The sequence below is a fragment of the Musa acuminata genome, chromosome BXJ1-11 (genome assembly GCF_036884655.1).
Source record: "Musa acuminata AAA Group cultivar baxijiao chromosome BXJ1-11, Cavendish_Baxijiao_AAA, whole genome shotgun sequence".
NCBI classification, from domain to species: domain Eukaryota; kingdom Viridiplantae; phylum Streptophyta; class Magnoliopsida; order Zingiberales; family Musaceae; genus Musa; species Musa acuminata.
The window spans coordinates 2,725,807-2,744,102 of NC_088337.1; the positions used below are offsets into that span (position 1 = coordinate 2,725,807).

At 38.5% G+C, this 18,296-nt stretch overlaps 3 protein-coding genes across 6 annotated transcripts in view; 1 reads left to right on the forward strand and 2 right to left on the reverse strand.

The window, feature by feature from the left end:
• Positions 1-136: 136 nt before the first annotated feature.
• LOC135596862 (UPF0496 protein 4-like) lies at positions 137-5,208 on the reverse strand. Of its 2 annotated transcripts, XR_010481057.1 has the most exons (4): positions 4,775-5,208; positions 2,039-3,162; positions 1,138-1,182; positions 137-671 (listed from the first exon to the last, which is right to left on the reverse strand). XR_010481057.1 is itself a non-coding variant. In XM_065089084.1 (2 exons), exon 2 carries the CDS (start codon positions 3,144-3,146, stop codon positions 2,049-2,051), a length of 1,098 nt encoding a protein of 365 aa, XP_064945156.1. In that variant the 5' UTR covers positions 3,147-3,162; positions 4,775-5,208; the 3' UTR covers positions 1,856-2,048. The 2 variants fall into 2 exon arrangements, 1 of the variants encoding a protein (XP_064945156.1); XM_065089084.1 differs by lacking the exons at positions 137-671; positions 1,138-1,182 and having other exon boundaries at positions 1,856-3,162.
• A 2,407-nt stretch (positions 5,209-7,615) lies between these two features.
• On the reverse strand, positions 7,616-10,264 carry LOC135596863 (monothiol glutaredoxin-S6-like). The gene is made up of 4 exons (XM_065089085.1): positions 10,018-10,264; positions 8,288-8,361; positions 8,059-8,157; positions 7,616-7,961 (listed from the first exon to the last, which is right to left on the reverse strand). Exons 1-4 carry the CDS (start codon positions 10,182-10,184, stop codon positions 7,900-7,902), a joined length of 402 nt encoding a protein of 133 aa, XP_064945157.1. The 5' UTR covers positions 10,185-10,264; the 3' UTR covers positions 7,616-7,899.
• Positions 10,265-13,885: 3,621 nt separating this feature from the next.
• The window catches only part of LOC135596864 (kinesin-like protein KIN-7K, chloroplastic), a 29,180-nt gene continuing 24,769 nt past the window's right edge, over positions 13,886-18,296 (forward strand). For 2 of the 3 annotated variants that reach the window (XM_065089088.1, XM_065089086.1), the window contains exons 1-3: positions 13,886-14,446; positions 14,653-14,750; positions 17,094-17,183. In XM_065089088.1, the coding sequence (XP_064945160.1) occupies positions 14,100-14,446; positions 14,653-14,750; positions 17,094-17,183 (535 nt within the window). In that variant the 5' untranslated portion in view covers positions 13,886-14,099. The remainder of the gene's footprint in view (positions 14,447-14,652; positions 14,751-17,093; positions 17,184-18,296) is intronic. The other variant, XM_065089089.1, reaches the window with a different exon arrangement.

Consider the following 18,296-nt stretch of genomic DNA (forward strand, 5'->3'; position numbering starts at 1 on the left):
ACATATGTGCTTAAAATGTTCCAAATTTCTTATTGTCATTTTAAAAATAATGTATTTTTATTTTTTTAATGTTTAAATAATTTCATTTCACAAATCACAAACATGTCTATCATACTTATATGATTGATCGAACAAGTTCTTAGTTATTTTGACAATGCTATCTTAAACTCTTTATATATCACCTAAAATCCAATCTGAACTGAACTCATCCACCGTACAAACAATTAATCCGGATTGCATAGCACAAACCAGACAACCAACAGAAATGGCCAGACTAACTAGTGTTTGTAGGGCCTACAGAATCTTTCAAGTCATATTCTAAGCCACATTTCCACAATGTGAAACCCACCATCTCTGACCAAAGAACAGCAGAAGCTCTTCTGGAGAACAGGGGATAAGATCCATTATTAGTCCTCGTGAAAATAATGGTTTTTAGACCATGTAATGCTCGAGGGCTCCATCTAGACTTTGACTGAAATGAAGAATGTCACCCAAGCCAAACAAGTCGATAGCTTCATAAGGTTGACATATACCTTTCATGAGAAGTCTTGACGTTGTACTGCATGAGAGGCTCCTGATTCATGCATCGGTTCCTCGATGAAGAGGCATGAGATCAATGCAAACCCAACAGGCTTCACAGGAACAACCAAGGCAAGCTTCATATGGTTTGACTGGAACCAAGAAGGAAAAAGAGAAACGACATCAAGAGAGATGTATAGTCAATCATTCATAGCTTAACGCAATCATTGTAACTAAAACAATGATATGATGCAAGAAAGTAAGCATTTGCTTGTCAGAAAATGAAGTATAATAAAGAAGGTAATGGGCAGAATAATACCAAGGAAACAAGAATTAGACGGATGGTAAAACATTTAGGTAGAAATCATTAGGAGAATCTGCTGCGTTAAATGTTACTGTTTACCGTAGTTCCGCATTTAGGATGAAGCAGCCAATGACAGAAAATTAATGTCATAAGGACCAAAATTCCTAAGATATAACCCATAAACGGTACTCATAAGTCAGCTAGATGTCATCTAGACCTTATTATCTGAAAACGATTCCAGCACAACGACGATACGAGGAACAAGGAAGCAAAAAATGATTAACATCAAGTGAGATTTATATGAATTACCATACCTGTGTCCTGACCAACAAATCATACAAGGCTGCCTTCATGAGCATCTGCAAATGCATTCAGTTTCATCAGTAGGTGGTTAACTAAAAACAACCAAGAGGTCTCAGGAATAATCTTAATAACCTACATTCTATCACAACATATTCATGATATCCTACTAAAAAATGATTCAAGCAAACTGCAGGCTTCTTCACTAACTGCTGTCTTAGTATGTCAAAAAACATTACTCAAGATTGAGTTTGAAGGCAATCTTTTGCCAATACTATTTGATTAAGCAAGAAACTCAGTTACAACACATGTATCAAACAAATAAGACATCCAACATTAGGAACCTTGAACTTTTAAGTTCAAACTGGAAAAGAAAAAACAGATGTCCATGCCACAAGCAGTTCCATCAATGATCAAATTTCAGCAAGGATCTCATGGATCATCAGCCCTCAATTATCAGTAACACAGTTCTGCTTGACCATGATTTAATGCCAGAAAGGCATGAAGAATGATGGATGCATAGATAGGTTTGGTGATGTCACTGGTATGAAGATGATCGATACCATCTAATCAGTTAAGTTAAAGATCAAGAAAGACAACTAAGATATTGGTATGATAGATCATCTGAGTAAGCAAACACAAATACATTTGTGATTCTGTTGCACTTATAGCATCAAATATTTTCAAAAAATCACACATTTGGAGACAACATCTTGAAGGTTCTGGCAGATATGCATACAACAGATTGCAGCTTTATAACTTTCTATAATACAATTTCGGATACATACACAGCTGAGAAATAGACTTTGAAGCTTATCCATGTACATAATATTATCCAGTGAAATTTTCAGGAGCTGGAAAACACAAGCATCACAATAAAATTCATAAGAGCAGTCAACCACCTCGCAGCCTCACCTCTTCAATGCTACTGCTCTTTGGATATACCGGATGCCCTAAGATTACAAAGTAAGGCATCACGTCCAGTTAGTAAAATGTGAAAAAAGTCATTTACTTGTTTTGACAGAGAATCTAGCTCACGGCCAAACACCTCTCCTCCATCGGTCAAATGTGTCATGCATTCTTGCAGCCTTCGTCTCTTTTCAGGGTCAGCATACTCCTTTGGTGAGTTCGACTCATCCTTCTTAACATCCATGCTTAGCTGTGCTGGTTCTTCCCCATAATCAATTCTGTTAGTTAAGGAACGGAACATCAGAGCACTCATTTTGAGTGCTTTTATTTCTTTTAGCGTCATTACTTTTCCACTCAGCAACTGTCCTCTGATTTCCTCATTCAAGAAAGCTTGCAAATTGTTGAATGCCTCGAGCCATAAGAACTCATCAACAATATGCAAGTCCATCAAGGGCTTTGAGCAGCCTGTCAGTGCTGTTATGATGATATTGCAAGTGAATAGAGTCATGACCTCAACTCCATAAAAGGCTCTCATTAGCACCCTCCCTTTGGCAGAATATTTTATCTTTGGCAAACAAAGGGTGTCATGAACGATCTGCAAGATAGCATGACACTTTTCTAGTTTAGGACTCGAAGAGTTAGCCTGCTTCAGCCAATCATCAAGAGATACATGAGCTCTTCTCAATTGTTCAGATGAAGGAAAACTAGATGAGATATCCAGGATGCGCAGCACATATCGAAGCAAAAGCTGGCCTTGATCTAATCGGGTAAGCTCAGCACTTAATGCATTGCAAATGTCAAGCATCTTCAAACTGTTCTCAAAGTATTCTTGAATCCATCTCTCATCCCAGTCAGAAACAGGGAATTGAAGTTCCATTATTAATGTTTTAATGTCGGCGTGGACATCCGATAATGATTTAACAGCATGTTTTATCCAAGATAAAGAAAAGACATCTGAGATTACTTCTGCGTGGAGTTTTCTCATTTTTTCTGCAAGGTTTCGCTCGAAATGACTCAGTAAAGCAAGAAGCTTCGATGAGCCTTTGTGACCAGTAACCCGAGAATGATTTCCAAAGTGAAATAAGATGCACAGTCCATCATGTGGTCGGCTCATATTTTTAATTATTGAACTGCCAAAAGAAAGAAACTAATTTTAAAACAAATGCAATAAGTTAAAATTATAAAGAAAGCACAAAGTATAGAAATACTTCTTTGACTTTCTTTCAATAAACAATTTTAACAGCTAAGATATCTAAGCAAATGACCAGTAAGCTGAAAGGTCGAGAAGAAAGCAACATAAATATTATCACTCATATGTCTTGAAGTTTCCTAGAACTAATCTACATCAATTTTAGCACAACCTGGTTTGGCTTGTTATTTCTCACAAGTTGCATTAATTTATGATGCGTAAAAGAAACAAAGAAACTTGTCAAGCTTAGTTGATAATACTTGAATGCAAGCATACAAAGTGGAAACCTCCAAAAATTCTTCTTCCTAACATAATCAGTAAAAAAGTACTATTTTACAATAAGTCAACTGGCAGAATATGCATACATGAAACAAAAAGAGTCATGGTATAGACTGATGAGTAAATACATAACCTCTCTACAGGCCAGGAATTCCCCGGTGTTGTTTAAACAGGAACTGGCCACACCACTATAGACTGTAGAGGGTTAAGTTTCGTTCAATACTAAATGTTCTGCAAACTTGTTTTGAGGGTCTAAGATTCGTATGCAAGCTACTGCAACAATAATGATAACCCATGACTTTGACAACTGCTGCAAGATCTTGTCATATAAAACAGGCTCGAAGGGGAAACCTGGTTAAGCTATCAAACAGGGCTTGTACACTCACGCTAATCATCAAACTAAACCTAATCTTGTGGTCATCTTGCAGGTCTAAACTGGTCCAGACTTCAGCCTTAGTCTCACAGTCCAATAGCAACCATTCATTAATCTAGTATCTAACATATAACCAAACCAAGAAATGAACCAGTACAGAACACATCTTGGTAAAATTAGAGACACTGCATATGCTTCACAATCTTCATGCATGATAGACAAGATTTGAGAAAGAAGGTAAAATTCCACAATAACAAGCTTTCTTCTTCTACTATATAGGCTCCTTTCCTACTTCCATCATTTCGATAAAATTTGACCAAATTGTAATTTGCATGACAGAAGTGGAAGGCAATTGAGGAACACAAACAACCCAATACATATTCATGTTGTGCAGATGGTTTTGATGAATCATTCATTTAGATTGAAAGACTCGTATAACAGACAAGTCAGTGCCCATTGGTTTTCATTATTGCGTAACACAAGTTTATGCCAATTATCATAAAACAGGAAGTCAATCATCATAAACCCTAGTGTTGAGTGTGATAGATATCCACGATTCTCTCCTGTGATAGGTGACTCATCCCTCCATTTACTTCTCCTGCTCTCTTCACAAAAAATGCAGCTATTACCAGCATAATCCAATTGCAATTTTACTAATAGCATTAAGCACGACCAGGATGTCAACAAGAGGCAAGTGTTAAGAACAAGTTAGTGGCAAACTACTGTTATACCCGCGTTCTACAACACGGATTGCTGCAAAGACGAAGATACGAAACGAGACAACATCGAACGATTTAATCACCAAGAATGGAGCATGACACTAATAAAAAAAGGGGCACGAAATCAGGAAGTGACAAATCAATCATGGGGAGACAAGCATAACACTAGAAACTTGCGGTACCTTCTCTCTATCTATCTAGATCACGAGGTATGTAGTAATATCAGGGGAAATTATGGTCAAGGGGGTAAAAATCAACCCCGCAGTTCAGCAGGGAACTCCTGAAAAAAGGCGTGGAGACAGAGATCGGGAAGCCGACGACACCAAGCACTGGCATCTCGATCTTTATAGAGGCCGATCGCGCGTTTCCGTTCAGGTACACAGGAACCATAGGTCCTCAGAAGAAGACGACTTTGAACGAATCAAAATCCAGAACCCCGCGTGCAAGAAAGATTCAACGAGGAAAGTAAACGACGACGAGCCTTCAAAGAGATGAGATCGAGGAGACGAAGCAACACGAGAGAGAGAGAGAGAGAGAGAGAGAGTCCCGAGGAGGGAAAGAAGGGAAAGAGGAGGAAAGCAAAGCGTGAAGTGCGAGGAAAGCCCGAGCAGACCAAGTAAACGCCTATCGCCTTATGATGTAATGAGCTGTTAAACATGAGGCTCATCATCATCATCATCATCTGACGGTGGTGTTTTTTTATTGATTTTTTTAATATATATCCCTCATAAGCAAGTGGTTTTCATATTTATTTGTAATTGTAATTACATATATATATATATATATATATATATATATATATATATATATATATATATATCCTCTCAAACCTAAAAACTTGATGTCACTGTATATAGTAAATTAACTGCTAATTCATGATTTTTTTAATAATTTATACTAATGATAATAATAGTATATTAAAGTTTATGTAATTTTTATCTCTTCTGAGACATTCGATAAAATTAAAGAACAATATTGAATGAGATTTCTGAAAAGATAATTTAATTTAATTTTTTTTAGTTGTTATTTTGTGAGCTATTTTGTCTATTTAGTTATTATTTTTTAGCCTAAAACAGTGACTTTTGGATCGTTAGTTCAGTAAGGTTTTACTGATCTATAAGACCCTAAAGGTCTTATTGTCGCTCTGATACCAAATGATAAGAGCTTAAAGTCTTATCGTCGCTCTAATACCAAATGATTAGACCCAAATGTCTTATTGTCACTCTGATACCAAATGATAAGACCCTAAAGTCTTATCATAAAAAAGAAAAAAGAGAAAAAAGAGAAAGGAGACCGATCCCCTCGAAGTGATCATCCCCATTCTCTTCTTCTTTTTTTACGATAAGACCTTTAGGGTCTTATCGATATAATGTACAGTAAACTATTTCATAGTATGTGTGTTGATGTTGATGAAGTAAAAAGCTTCTCTTTTATCATTTTTCTTTTGTTTTTTTCTTTGCATGCGTGATTTGCTACTGTTCTTATTGTCCATCTCCTTATTCTTTATCTTTTTTATATTTTTAATCAAGAAAATAAAAAATAATGTGAAGCATGAACATTGGACATCATGTAAAGTGGTAATTGTGCATATATGAAATGCACCATTTTTGAATTTTTTCCAAAAATAATGTGTCATAAACCAAATTTTATACATATATTGTTGTCCTATTTAGAAGTTCAAATATGAAAAAACATTATATGGGCTCCACTATAATTTCTTAGAAATATAAAAAAAAACAAGGAGAAAAAAATATGACACACTGTTCAAATACTAAAAAATATAGTAAAATATCAATATTTTTTTTAATTAAAAACCATGACATATGTCTATAAGTATCATATCCAAAGCTTACTTCAAAATTTTAAATCGTTTTGAATAGTGCATATATTTGATGCATTGTTTTTTATTTTTTCTCAAAAATAATGCATCACTTATTTGATTTTTTTTTTTTTGCTAGACCAAATTTTCTATATATGTTGAGGACATATTTAGAAACTTAAAAGTGAAAAAATATTATATTATTACATTATAGTTTGTTAGAAATATAAAAAGAAAGTGAAAATAAAAAATGACACACATTTTAGATACTAAAAAAAATAAAAATATAAAAAAGCTCTCTAAAATAGAAAACTAGTTACATATGTCCATAAGTGTCCTATTAAAAAAATAATAATTTAATATCATTTTTAATAATGCATTTGTGCAATGCATTAAATTTTTCTTATTTTCTCAAAAATAGTGCATCACCTATTAGGAATTTTTTTTCTAGACTAAAATAGAAAACCGAAGACATATATTCATAGGTATCTTATTTAAAATTTTCATAAAAATTTAAGATCATTTTGAACAATACATCTACGCAATATATTGTTTTTGAATTTTTTTTATAATAATAGTGCATCACCTATTAGAAATTTTTTTCTCTGAACTAAATTTTTTACATATATTGTGAACCTCTTTAGAAGCTCAAATGTGAAAAAACATTGCATGGATGAATTATAATTTGTTAGAAATGAAATAAACAAGTGAAAAATAATTCACTTTGTTGGACAAATATTTTATTTTTATAAAGAATGCTCACAATAGTGATAGTAATACTGTTCACAATAATAAACATCAATTCAACCCCTATATAATAAACCAAAAATTCAAAATTTCTAGCAAATATTATTAGAGAAATGCAACCTGTGATATATATATATATATATATATATATATATATATATATATATATATATACTGCTCAATACGTTAAAATTATCACAACTATTCCATTTTCTAATACTAACCATCCAAAGACTTGGATGATCACGTCTCAGTATTTGACTGAAAATCCTGTCTCATATCAGAGACAATGGGAAAAAGCTCAGATCATATTAAGAAAAACCATCATAATCTTTTTATTTCTAATTACAGATTGTTAATACCTGCCATTAAGATGCAAACACTTCTTGGCTAGCTTGCTTCTAGAAGAGCGAAAATAACCGGTGCAAGAGAAGGAAAGGTGAGCAGAGGAAACAAATAAGCAACCTCGAGAATAATTCTTGTAGAAGTCATCTTGTTTTACCACAATAAGACATTGCACATAGCCATGACAAGTATCTGTTGAGGAGCTTCCGGGACAGTAACATTAGCAATAGTCACAAAATGATCATCAATATTCCTGCATATTTTATAATTCCATCCACTCTAAACTTAGAGCATAAACATCAAAACATTCCAGGAGAAAAGGTTGCTTTTTGATCTGAAGATGAACTTGTATGTTGTTTCCACCTTTGCTACAGTTATTAGCATCACCAGTAATAACTATATGGAACTCTTCCCAAGAAGTTTCTGAAGCTGACCATTAGCAAGTGCATCCAAAGTTTCTGGTGACATGGAGAAAAGTGAGAATCACACTGGAAATGAACCAAAAGTTGACTCAAATTTATAACACAAAGAACTTATCGAGTGGGGGATGCCAACCATCTGAGCCACCAACATGTTGACCATTGATAAATACTTGAGGTACAGTGTAGCGGCCAACTAAATCTAGCAGAACATTTTGAATTTCTCGGCCATCATCTGCATAATCAGATACCAAGCGAGAAAAATGGCAAAAAGAACCATTTAAAAGTTGGAACATTTTAACTTTTTAGGCAATTCTTTTCCATTCTGCTGAAAGTTGTATGCAAATAAAACGCAATGTCATTACCCCGAAGATCAAGCTCTATTACAAATGGCTTCTCCTGTAGCTCACTGAAAACTCGCTTAGCGCGTAAAGAGTACCTACAGCAGAAATGCAGTATCAAACCATACTTGTATTTTTATCAAATGAAAAATGATGATAACCAGAATAACATAACAAATAATGACTCTAGTTGCATCCTGAAAGACTCGAAAATTCCAAAGTCCTTGCCAGCAACCTTAAATACCTTCCTCCCCCCCCGGGCGAAAAAAAACACCCACCCACACACACACACACGCACGCACAAAAAGGTCATGAGAGGAATCTAATAGTTCATTAAACTACCTATTATCCATTAAATACTAAGAATATCAACATAAAAAGGAACCTTCAAAACAAATTCTCAGCATCCAGTTTTAATGCACTATTATTACAAATTATCAATTGTGAATGAGTTTACTGGACCTTGTAATCTATTTTACTGCTAATATATTATTATTTTTTAACATCTTGAGATTTTGTTTGGAAGTAAGGAGCAAGTATGCTTAGAATGACTTGATATCAATGGGGTCTGTTGCAGATATACCATCAATAATTATGATATTATAATTTCCTTTCAGAATTATTGCTGTCATCATCGCATAAAAATTGCACAAATGCTTGATTAACCAAAGTTACATTTGAGCAACAAACCATGCATGTGTTTCCAACATATTTATCCATTTTCACTTCTTTGTAAACAATAACAACAAGATTACTAGGCCATCATGCACAGAATATAGATCAATGACTTGACAGATTGAAGATTTTTGCCAAAAAGAGAGAGAGAGGGAGAGAGGGAGAGAGAGAGAGAGAGAGAGAGAGAGAGAGAGAGAGAGGAATCTCAGTTTGTCAGTGGCTAGCATTATGGAAGGACAACCAGAAAGATTCAGGGTAAGTTAAATAACCTGTTAGTTTAGCATTCAATATATCACCTAAGTTGATGACTATATCAAGCATAGGTTCCTACTAGAGATGTTGAATGAAATCTGACTTATCATGATCCACAATTTTTTAAAGTTAACCTCCATAACACCATTGATAATCCAGTTTATTCCTCATAGTGAAAAGCTTTAGGAAAGAATGAGCAGAACAGAGTTACTACAGAAACACATCCAAATTCAAGAAGTGACAAAAAATTTCTTCGACCCTATCCAACCTAAATCAGTGCATAATTGTTCGATTACCAAATTGCCTATTGCAACCAACAAAAGGACCTACTTCGAGGAAATCCTTTTTAAAATCTTTTTGTTCCTATTGTAAAATCTTTTGCAAGTGCCTATTCTACCAAAATTCCTTTTTCAAAGTGAATATTGTAAAACCTTTAAACCTTATTTTTTGCCTATTATAATTTTAATGCCATTTAGGCGATCAATATATGTTCTATTATAATTTTAAATGAACTATTAACAAAATTAAGATAATATTATGGTCAAGTAGAACTTTTTATTGGAAGAGAAAACGGGAAATTTTGCTTGAGCTCATCTATTGCCTCCCCGGTACATTAAACGACGACGATGACCAAAATCTCGTTTTTTGGTAGACCAAGTCTCGATAAGCAAGACATCAATTCATATAGGTCATCACTGAATCATAAGAACAACATATAATTGCCGATACCAAACCAACGAGATCGAGATCATATAAATCCACATCGATCACCATGCAAGAATGAAGAAACTAAACCAAGAAACCAGAGAAAAGGAAAGGAGAGTTACGGGCAATAGGATTTAGAAAAGATGGCGATCCTGTTGGAGTAGACGACGTTTTGGACGAAGGCGGCGGCGGAGTTGCTCCCGCGGTCGGCCTCCGTCGCGGATCCCAAGAGCAGCAGCCCCACCGCGACCACAAGGCCGGTGATGCCCAAACGGCGACCACGATGCATCGTCGGCGCGTGAAGGGGCTCAGAAGACCACCTCTGCCGTGTCGCTGCGTCCGTCTTACTTTGAAGCAACCGTACGCTTGTCCGTGGGCCGAGCCTGACTTGGCCCATAACATATGTGGCTTATAGCCTTCATTTCCCTGGTTTAGTGCAAAATAGAGATACATGTACATGCAATTATTGAGTGTGCCGCTCGACCCAAATGCATAAGATTGCCCATGTGAATGCTCGAATGGTAGAAGTGAGTGTCGAGTCAGGTTGGATTTGAGCCTTGTCTCCTTGGGCTCACCTTCTCTCTTGGTAGGTTGCCTGCTTCTTCGTCATCAAGCTCCTGCACATAAGCCGAAATCGGAATAGGATTTCTCCACTCGATCCCTCCAAAGTTTCAGTTAATATTGAGAGAAGTAAGAAGAAGTTGAATACTAAAAATCCTCTCCATGACGTTGGTCAAAGGGGTGACTTTTATACTTATGAATGAGAGTCAATCGTACATGATTCTTTAATGGTTGTCAACTCCTTGGGCGGCGGGCTTGTACCTTGCGGATGAGCACCAACCGACTTATACGAACCCGCGTCGTGTGGCACCGTTCCGAGCTTTCTGAAACTGCTCTACGGTATGCAGTACCCAACAGTACAAGGGCAAGTGGTCGCCATGTTCGAGTCTGAAGTATCACGTCGTGCTAACCTGGAACTCCTTTGTTGGCATTGTCATGGTCGTCAACAACTGTCACGTGAATGGTACTGAAATATGTCATATCATTCTCCCTCCCCCTCCCCCCTTAGGGGCATGCACCAAGATCCTCTAGGAGGGGCTCGGGGCATGGCTTAGTACCGCTTGTTGGCTAGGTTGACCGTCATGCTGGGATTAGTGGTTCGGTTGTTGGTTAGTCGGCGGCTTCCACTCGGGGTTGAATAGGTTGCGGAACATCACTCGGGGATTGGGTTGGTTGATCAACATAACTCGAATATAAGATTGGTCGAACGATACTGTACGAACACTCAGGTGGCTGAAGGGGATTGCTCGGGCACCTGCCGCATTACTTGGGCCCATGTTTGACCGAGCAACTACTTGGATAGTGATTGGACCAAGCAACGAGTGACCATATATGACTAGTTGAGCAACACTTCTTGGGCATTGGGGACTAGTTTGGTCGAGCATTTGCTTAAACAATGATTAAACCAGGCAATGATTTAATTGCATATGATTGATTGAGCAAAACTGCTCAGGCACTAGGGACTAGCCTAGCCGAGCAACGTAGCTCGGGCATTGGCTTGGCTGAGCAACACTACTCAAGCCTATGTTTGGTCGAGTAGCTGCTCGGACAATGATTGAACTAAGATTATACAGGACTGGCCGAGCAACGCTGTTCGAGCACTGGGGACTAGCCTAGCTTAGCAACGTAGCTCGGGCACTGGGTTGGTCGAGCAATACTACTTAAGCTCGTGTTTGGTTGAGTAACTGCTCGGATAATGATTGAACCGAGCAACGACTGACTATACATGACTGGTTGAGCAACGTCGCTCAAGCACTGTGGAATGGCCTAGTCAAGCAACGTAGCTCGGGCACTGGCTTGGCCAAGCAACACTACTCGGGCCCATGTTTGGTCAAGCAACTACTTGGATAATGATTGAACCAAGCAATGACTGAAGGAGGGCTCTTCTTTTAGTACTAAAATATTGAGAAACCTTTATGCCATGGCCGAAGTGTCAGTACGGCTTGGTCCAATCTAAGATGCTCAAGGTTGCCCATATGAATGCTCAGATGGTAGAAGTGAGTGTTCGATTAAATTTGGTTTGAGGTTCGTCTCCCGGGCTCACCTTCTCCCTTGGCAGGTTGCTTGCTTCTTCATCACTAAGCTCCTGCACATAGGCTAAAGTCGGAAGAAATATATTTCAACTCGACTCCTCCGAAGTTTAAGTTAGTATTGAGTGAAGTAAGAGGGAGTTGAATACTTGAAATCCTCTCCCTGACATTGGTTAGGTGGTTGACTTTTATACAAGGTCGATCGTACATGATTCATTAATAGTTGTCGACTCATCGGGTGGTTGACTTGTACCTCGCGGATGAGCATTGACCGACTTATACAGACCTGCATTGTGTAGCGTTGTTCCGAGATTTTCGGAATGACTCAGCAGTATACGATGTCAACTTATACGACGTCGAATAGTACGAGAGCAAGTGATCGTCCTGTTCGAGTTTGAAGTGTCGCATTGTACCAACCTGGAGCTCCTTTGTTGGCACTGTCATGGTCACTTACCGCTGCCATATGGATGGTGTTGAAATATATCATATCAATTAGTGATATGAAATGAATATTATTTTTTATTTTATATACTCTAAGAACTATTATTTTATGTGTAGACCAAACAATTCAAAGGAGACACCATTCATATTGGCATAATTCTCATAATGATTCCATCAATCACCAAGACCCGGACATTTATTACTTGTTTATTACCCAATGATTGCTGCTTAGACTAACCAAGCCAAAATAATTAGTGCGGTTCCAACCGATCAATGAGAGAGAGAGAGAGAGAGAGAGAGAGAGAGAGAGAGAGAGGTGCTAACTGTCAACTCCAATGGAACTTTTGCTCCTCGGAGTTACTACGCCTGCAGTGCTCGTTAGAAGGGGAGACGAGAGAAGGCATCCAATGGGACGCCATGATGACTCCTAGTTAACGCCGCAATAACCAAAGCAGTGTCCGTAGATGAGACGATCCATTTGATACAAGGCACAACAACAAGGTACATCTTCTCATCGACAACAAGGTATGATTCCGTTGCCATCAAAGGTCCGCAGCACAGTAGATGGACATTGGTATGAGCGTCCCTGTCACGTGAGGCGCATGCTGTGCATCCGCATCTTTTTCGATTCATGTTCAAAAGATCATACATCTATTACAGCATTGATGATCATCAAAACGATCACATCGTTCTAATCACATGAAATATAATCTTAGTTTATGCTAATATCATCAATCTGACTCAACCAAATTAAACCGATCGCAACCCAATTAAACTCAACCCAGCAACATCCTGTTCAATCAATTCCCAGATTTGCTGTTTTGGTCCACCAAGAGTGTCTACACCATAACCGGTCCGAGTCATGGAAGGTTCACCGTCGTTGTTGCCATCATGAAATCCGTGCCCGGTTCAGCCTGCGGCACCAGAAACGACCGTTCCCATCACCAACGACGCTTTTTTGTCGAGTCGGACCAAATCATCCATCAATAAGCTGCAACCAGCGGTTATTCCCGCTCATTCACTTTATTTCAAAGTTTTCCCCTTGGTCGGGATCCCCTGCAATCACGGTGACCGTTCGAGTCTCCAAGCCAACCTTGAATCAGCAGCCCCAAATCAATGGACGGCTTTGATCTGGAATAACATGTTTACAAATGAAAGGAAAATTGGGTAGGATCAACCCTTCCTTTCCAGCTCGGTTACGGCTTACCCCACCCGTTCCATCGGTCGTCGCGTCGCTTTCTCCCGCCCGTAAACGAGTAACCCTTTCCATTGTGATTGGACAATTCAGTGGGACCGAGTTATGGACCAATAGAAAATTAGGTATCGTGGATATGTCGTTTAAGTTCCATCTAATTAAGACACTCCACGTCGGGTCACGTTTTCCACGTCACCCACGCCCTCGTTTACATACGGGAGAAACCTACCCATTTGCTTCTCCTCTTTAACTCGTGCCCTGGCCACCGACTGAACTCTTCCGCAGCAAAGGGGAGACCGAACCCCTGCTTGCCTCTTCCTCTTTTATGTTTCGAATCTAGTCATGTGATATCGTCCGACCGTTGTTTGCTTCCTCCTCGCCACTTCTTACCCTCTCTCCACCTTCTCTTCTCTTTCTCTCCTTTAGCGCGTGCCAGCGGGCCGAAGGAGTGGGGGATAGTTCTTGATCGCCGCCATTGATGGTGGGTCCGTACTCCTCCTCCTCGTCGAGGGGGCGGAGCAGCTCCCCCTTCGGTCACCGGAAGCCGCCCTCCACCTCCTACTCCTCCTCCTCGTCCACCTCCTCCTTCGCGAACGGCCGCCTGATCCCCCGGTCCTCCCCGTCGTCGGTGTCATCCCACTTCTATGGGTCCTCCTCCAATGGAGGATTTTCCAGATCCGTGACCCCGACTCGCGGCCGCGCGGAGTACACTAAGGCGCGGGTGGCACCGGCCGGGTTCTCGGCCGAGGAGCTGGTGGTCGAGCCTGCGGACTCCGGGGGATCTGGGGATAGCATCTCCGTGACCGTCAGGTTTCGGCCTATGAGGTAAGGGGGATGGATCTGAGGGTGTGGCGCAGATCTGAGTAGGTTGGGCTCGGGGATCTATTTATTTTGTTTATGGATGTATTTATTTTTTCTTGCATTTTGAAGTGGGTTTTGGTGGTGAATAAGGTGTTCTTGGAGGTTATTTTTTGTTGTTATTTTAGGATGTCGAAATGAGTTTATCAGATGAATTTGGCTGCGCATTGCAGTGACCGTGAGTTTAAGCAAGGAGATGAGATGGCTTGGTATGCTGATGGGGATAAGATAGTCCGTAACGAGTACAGTCCATCCACATTTTATGCATTTGGTAAGATTTTATTGCTAATTGTTTTCTGATTTTCGTGATACTGATATCTTTTGTGCAAAAAAAAAGAAGCAATGAATTATCTTTTGGAATATTTTTGTTGTTGCTGTTCTTTTTAGTAACCTGTCATGCTGGACAAACTAACTGCAGCTATTGAAACTTGCAATTGATCTCATTGTGATGTACTAATTGTCCACTGAGGAGTTGTTGCACATAGCTCCTACTCTGTCATATCTTCTGAACGTGTCCCAAGCACAGTGGGATGGACTTTCATCTTCATTGTTCTGGAATGGAAATAGGACCACTGCAAAGTTATCCACTTCACATGTCAATGTGACATTACTTGTTTTGTACATTGCTTTACTCGGCATTAGGATACTAGGAGTGGGCAATTACAGTCTTTTGTCATCGTAGATTGGTTCATGCATGGACAGAAGTGGTTGTGAATCACATTATGTTGTTCTGTGCATTACCTGGCCTTTTGCTGTGCTCCTATATGGTTTCTTCTGTTCCCTGCTAAGACATTCATTTAAATATCCTAAGCATGATATCAATGCCTCTTGTCCCATTCCATTTTCATTTGACAGAGCTTCATGTTTCTGTTATCTTTCTGATGTTATACTGTTAATGCCAAGAATAGAATTGCAAGATTAGCCTTATTTCTAGTGCTATTATTTCAACCAGATAACACAGCACGTCTTAGCCTTTTGTAATAGTCAAAAGCTTGGTGGATTTGGTTCACGTGTATATTGTTTTTCCTGATCAGCATCACTGCTCATCTTGTCATGCTCTAGGCAGTAAAGTACCACGGTTGATACTACATTGTAGTTGTTCTAGCCTTCTTCATTGGAGACTTGTGCAAAGCATCAAATACTATACGGACTGGTCAGCATGGGCTGTTATTTACCAGTCTGACAACTGATGGAGATTTAGATTGGATGATTTTGCATGGTTAGGGTTATATGGGTTGGACTGGCTGATTTGCTCATCATACCAAGCAGTAAATAACCCAATACAAGTACTTGGTGATAAGATTATTGTTCGCTATATATAATCGTTTTCTTTAATTTTTGACATTTATATTTTTCCAATTTCATTGTCCTCAATCCTTACTTCTCTCTCTCTCTTTCCCCTTCCCTCCCCCCCCCCCCCCCCTCCTCCTCTTCCTCATTGCATGGCAGTTGTGTCCTCCATCACTGCATTCCTGTTGGTGTCTCCCCTTCCTCCTTGTCCCGGGGTCACCGTTTCCTCCACCATATCTCGTCCTCCTCTTCTCTCCTGTTTGGATGGTAATGGCCTGTACTGAAGTTTGATGCATTGGTTTGTACAGGAACCATACTGATAGGTATTGACACCCAATTGAGATCTTAAACCTTGGAGTGGAGATCCTTGCGACAAAAGGTGGATAGGTTCATCTGTCCCAACCCCATCTATGCTAGAGATCTGTCATAGGCTCACTGTCTATATAGGAGTTGCACTGTGAATTATTTGGGATCCAGACCACTTAGTAACCTTTAGTCCATCTTAATGCCACCCCTAATACATTATATTTCAGCTTATTAGGCAATTAGATTCAAGTTACAGTTTCTTCATAACCCTGTGAAAATGAGTCTTGATTGACATTTTTATAGGGCCATGAACTAGAACCTTTTTCATGAAGCTGGCAGGACACCTAAATGATTCATAGGTATTAGTTACTCTTCTCCCTCACAATGATCCGTATTTAGTTTATTGTTGCAGTAGATGAATGAACAGTGTAATTTGCCACAATTACATCTCAAGTGATGTTAATATAAAATTCTCATGATATTTCAGGACTTGGTTTAAGGGTGCTGTATGTGTATTTGAACTTTTTTTTGGAGTCTACAGTTGTAACTTTATGTACATTCTTCCTACCATGTAGCTCTACCAAGGCTATAGCTCGCATATGATGAGGTTGGAATTTTTTCCTTAAGAAGAATCAAATCTATATTTTCTTTTGCAGCTAAGCTTTGTCAAGGGTATTTTTTTTGAAGGCATTGCAACTATATGCAAAGTGTTCTTTTAAAATTCTGATTTTTGCTCTATCTTGCAGTTTTTTGTGTGTGCAAAAATTCTATTCCACTGTCATCTCTTTCAATTTTGTAATCGCACAATGCGTTGAACAACAGAATACTGTCTCCTACTGTCCAATTGCCAAGTCTTGCTTGCTATGAAGTTTTGATATGCGTATACTGTTTTCCTCTTCTCTGAAATGGAAGAAACTATTGGATGATACATCTTTAAATAATACCTGTTTCAAACCTTAATTCTTTCTTATTCTACCCTTATTAATTTGTCATTATCTAATATTTGTTTATTTTGTAGACAGAGTTTTTGGTCCTTCCACAACTACTCAAGTAGTTTATGATGTTTCTGCTCGGCCTATAGTCAAAGCTGCGATGGAGGGCATCAATGGTTTATTAACTTGGTCTTCTTTTTCATTGTTTAGCTGCAAGTTCTCGAAATTTTATTTGCATATGTTGAGTACAAATGTGCTTTGTGTTCTTCAATTATGCCGTTTCTTTGGCTTGGCAAGGACAAGGTTGGTCTTGTAGATAAAAATTCTACTTCTTTACTGTTATAAAATTTAAAGAAATAAACTTCAAAATAATTGGTAGGAAACGTTATCCAACTTTTTATAATATTTAGCACTTAGACTAATTGACTAATTACAAAATAAAAGGGATATGCAATGGGAGATATTTATACTATATTTGCTTGATGTTATTAAATTGTAACAAACCTTTTGTTGGTTCGTGACTAGTGGAATCATGGATTGTATGCCAATCAGATATATTAGTCCTTGACAAGGTTTATTATTCTTGGTGAATGTTACTTTGGGCAAGAAAGGGGCAAACTGTGTGAGTTTGATGTAAAATAGAAAGATGTAAGGAATCAAGCTACTTGAATGCCTTTTCCTTAACTTGTGGCTCATTAATCTTTGGATGTTGCAATGCATTTATGGGCTTGTGATTCTGAAAGTCGTAGTAGTTGAGGAAGATTGTATGAAAGTGATCCATTAATTTTGTTGAGCATGAACCATTAGTCAAAAATATTGAACCAGTAGTAAAAAATACCTAACCTTGAGTTAACAGCAACTATCAGACCCTTATAAATCAGACATCAGACCCTTATAGATCAACCGTTAGACTCTTATGAGTCGATATAGGTTCTTACTCACTTCGGATGTGAGACTAAATTGGTGGCTTGATGTTCTCATCAAGGTCCAACATAGGCTAGACCAAACCTTAGCATGACATATGTGAGGTTTGCATAATGGTGGCTCTATGCTGTGACATACCTTGTGGTCCGGTCTACGAATGATCTTTTCTACTAAAATCCCTCATCATGTCCAATGCTCGATCAACTCACATCATTTGTCATGATATGACTTGATGGGATAACTAACCCATTAATTTTATTGAGCTGAAGCATTTGTTCACTCATCAGAGTCAATTTAAGTCCTTGCTGACTTTTGATGTAGGACTAAGTTGGGGTGTTACAAAGATAATATTAAATTCCTTTGAT

Bases quoted from the DNA above. Each gene is read 5' to 3' on its own strand.
- LOC135596862 (XM_065089084.1), bottom strand. From the start codon at position 3,146: ATGAGCCGACCACATGATGGACTGTGCATCTTATTTCACTTTGGAAAT.
- LOC135596863 (XM_065089085.1), bottom strand. From the start codon at position 10,184: ATGCATCGTGGTCGCCGTTTGGGCATCACCGGCCTTGTGGTCGCGGTG. The intron at 8,158-8,287 runs GTAATGACATTG...CTGATTATGCAG, and splicing joins AATAGAGCTTGATCTTCGGG to ATGATGGCCGAGAAATTCAA. The intron at 7,962-8,058 runs GTTGGCATCCCC...CCATGTCACCAG, and splicing joins ACATGTTGGTGGCTCAGATG to AAACTTTGGATGCACTTGCT.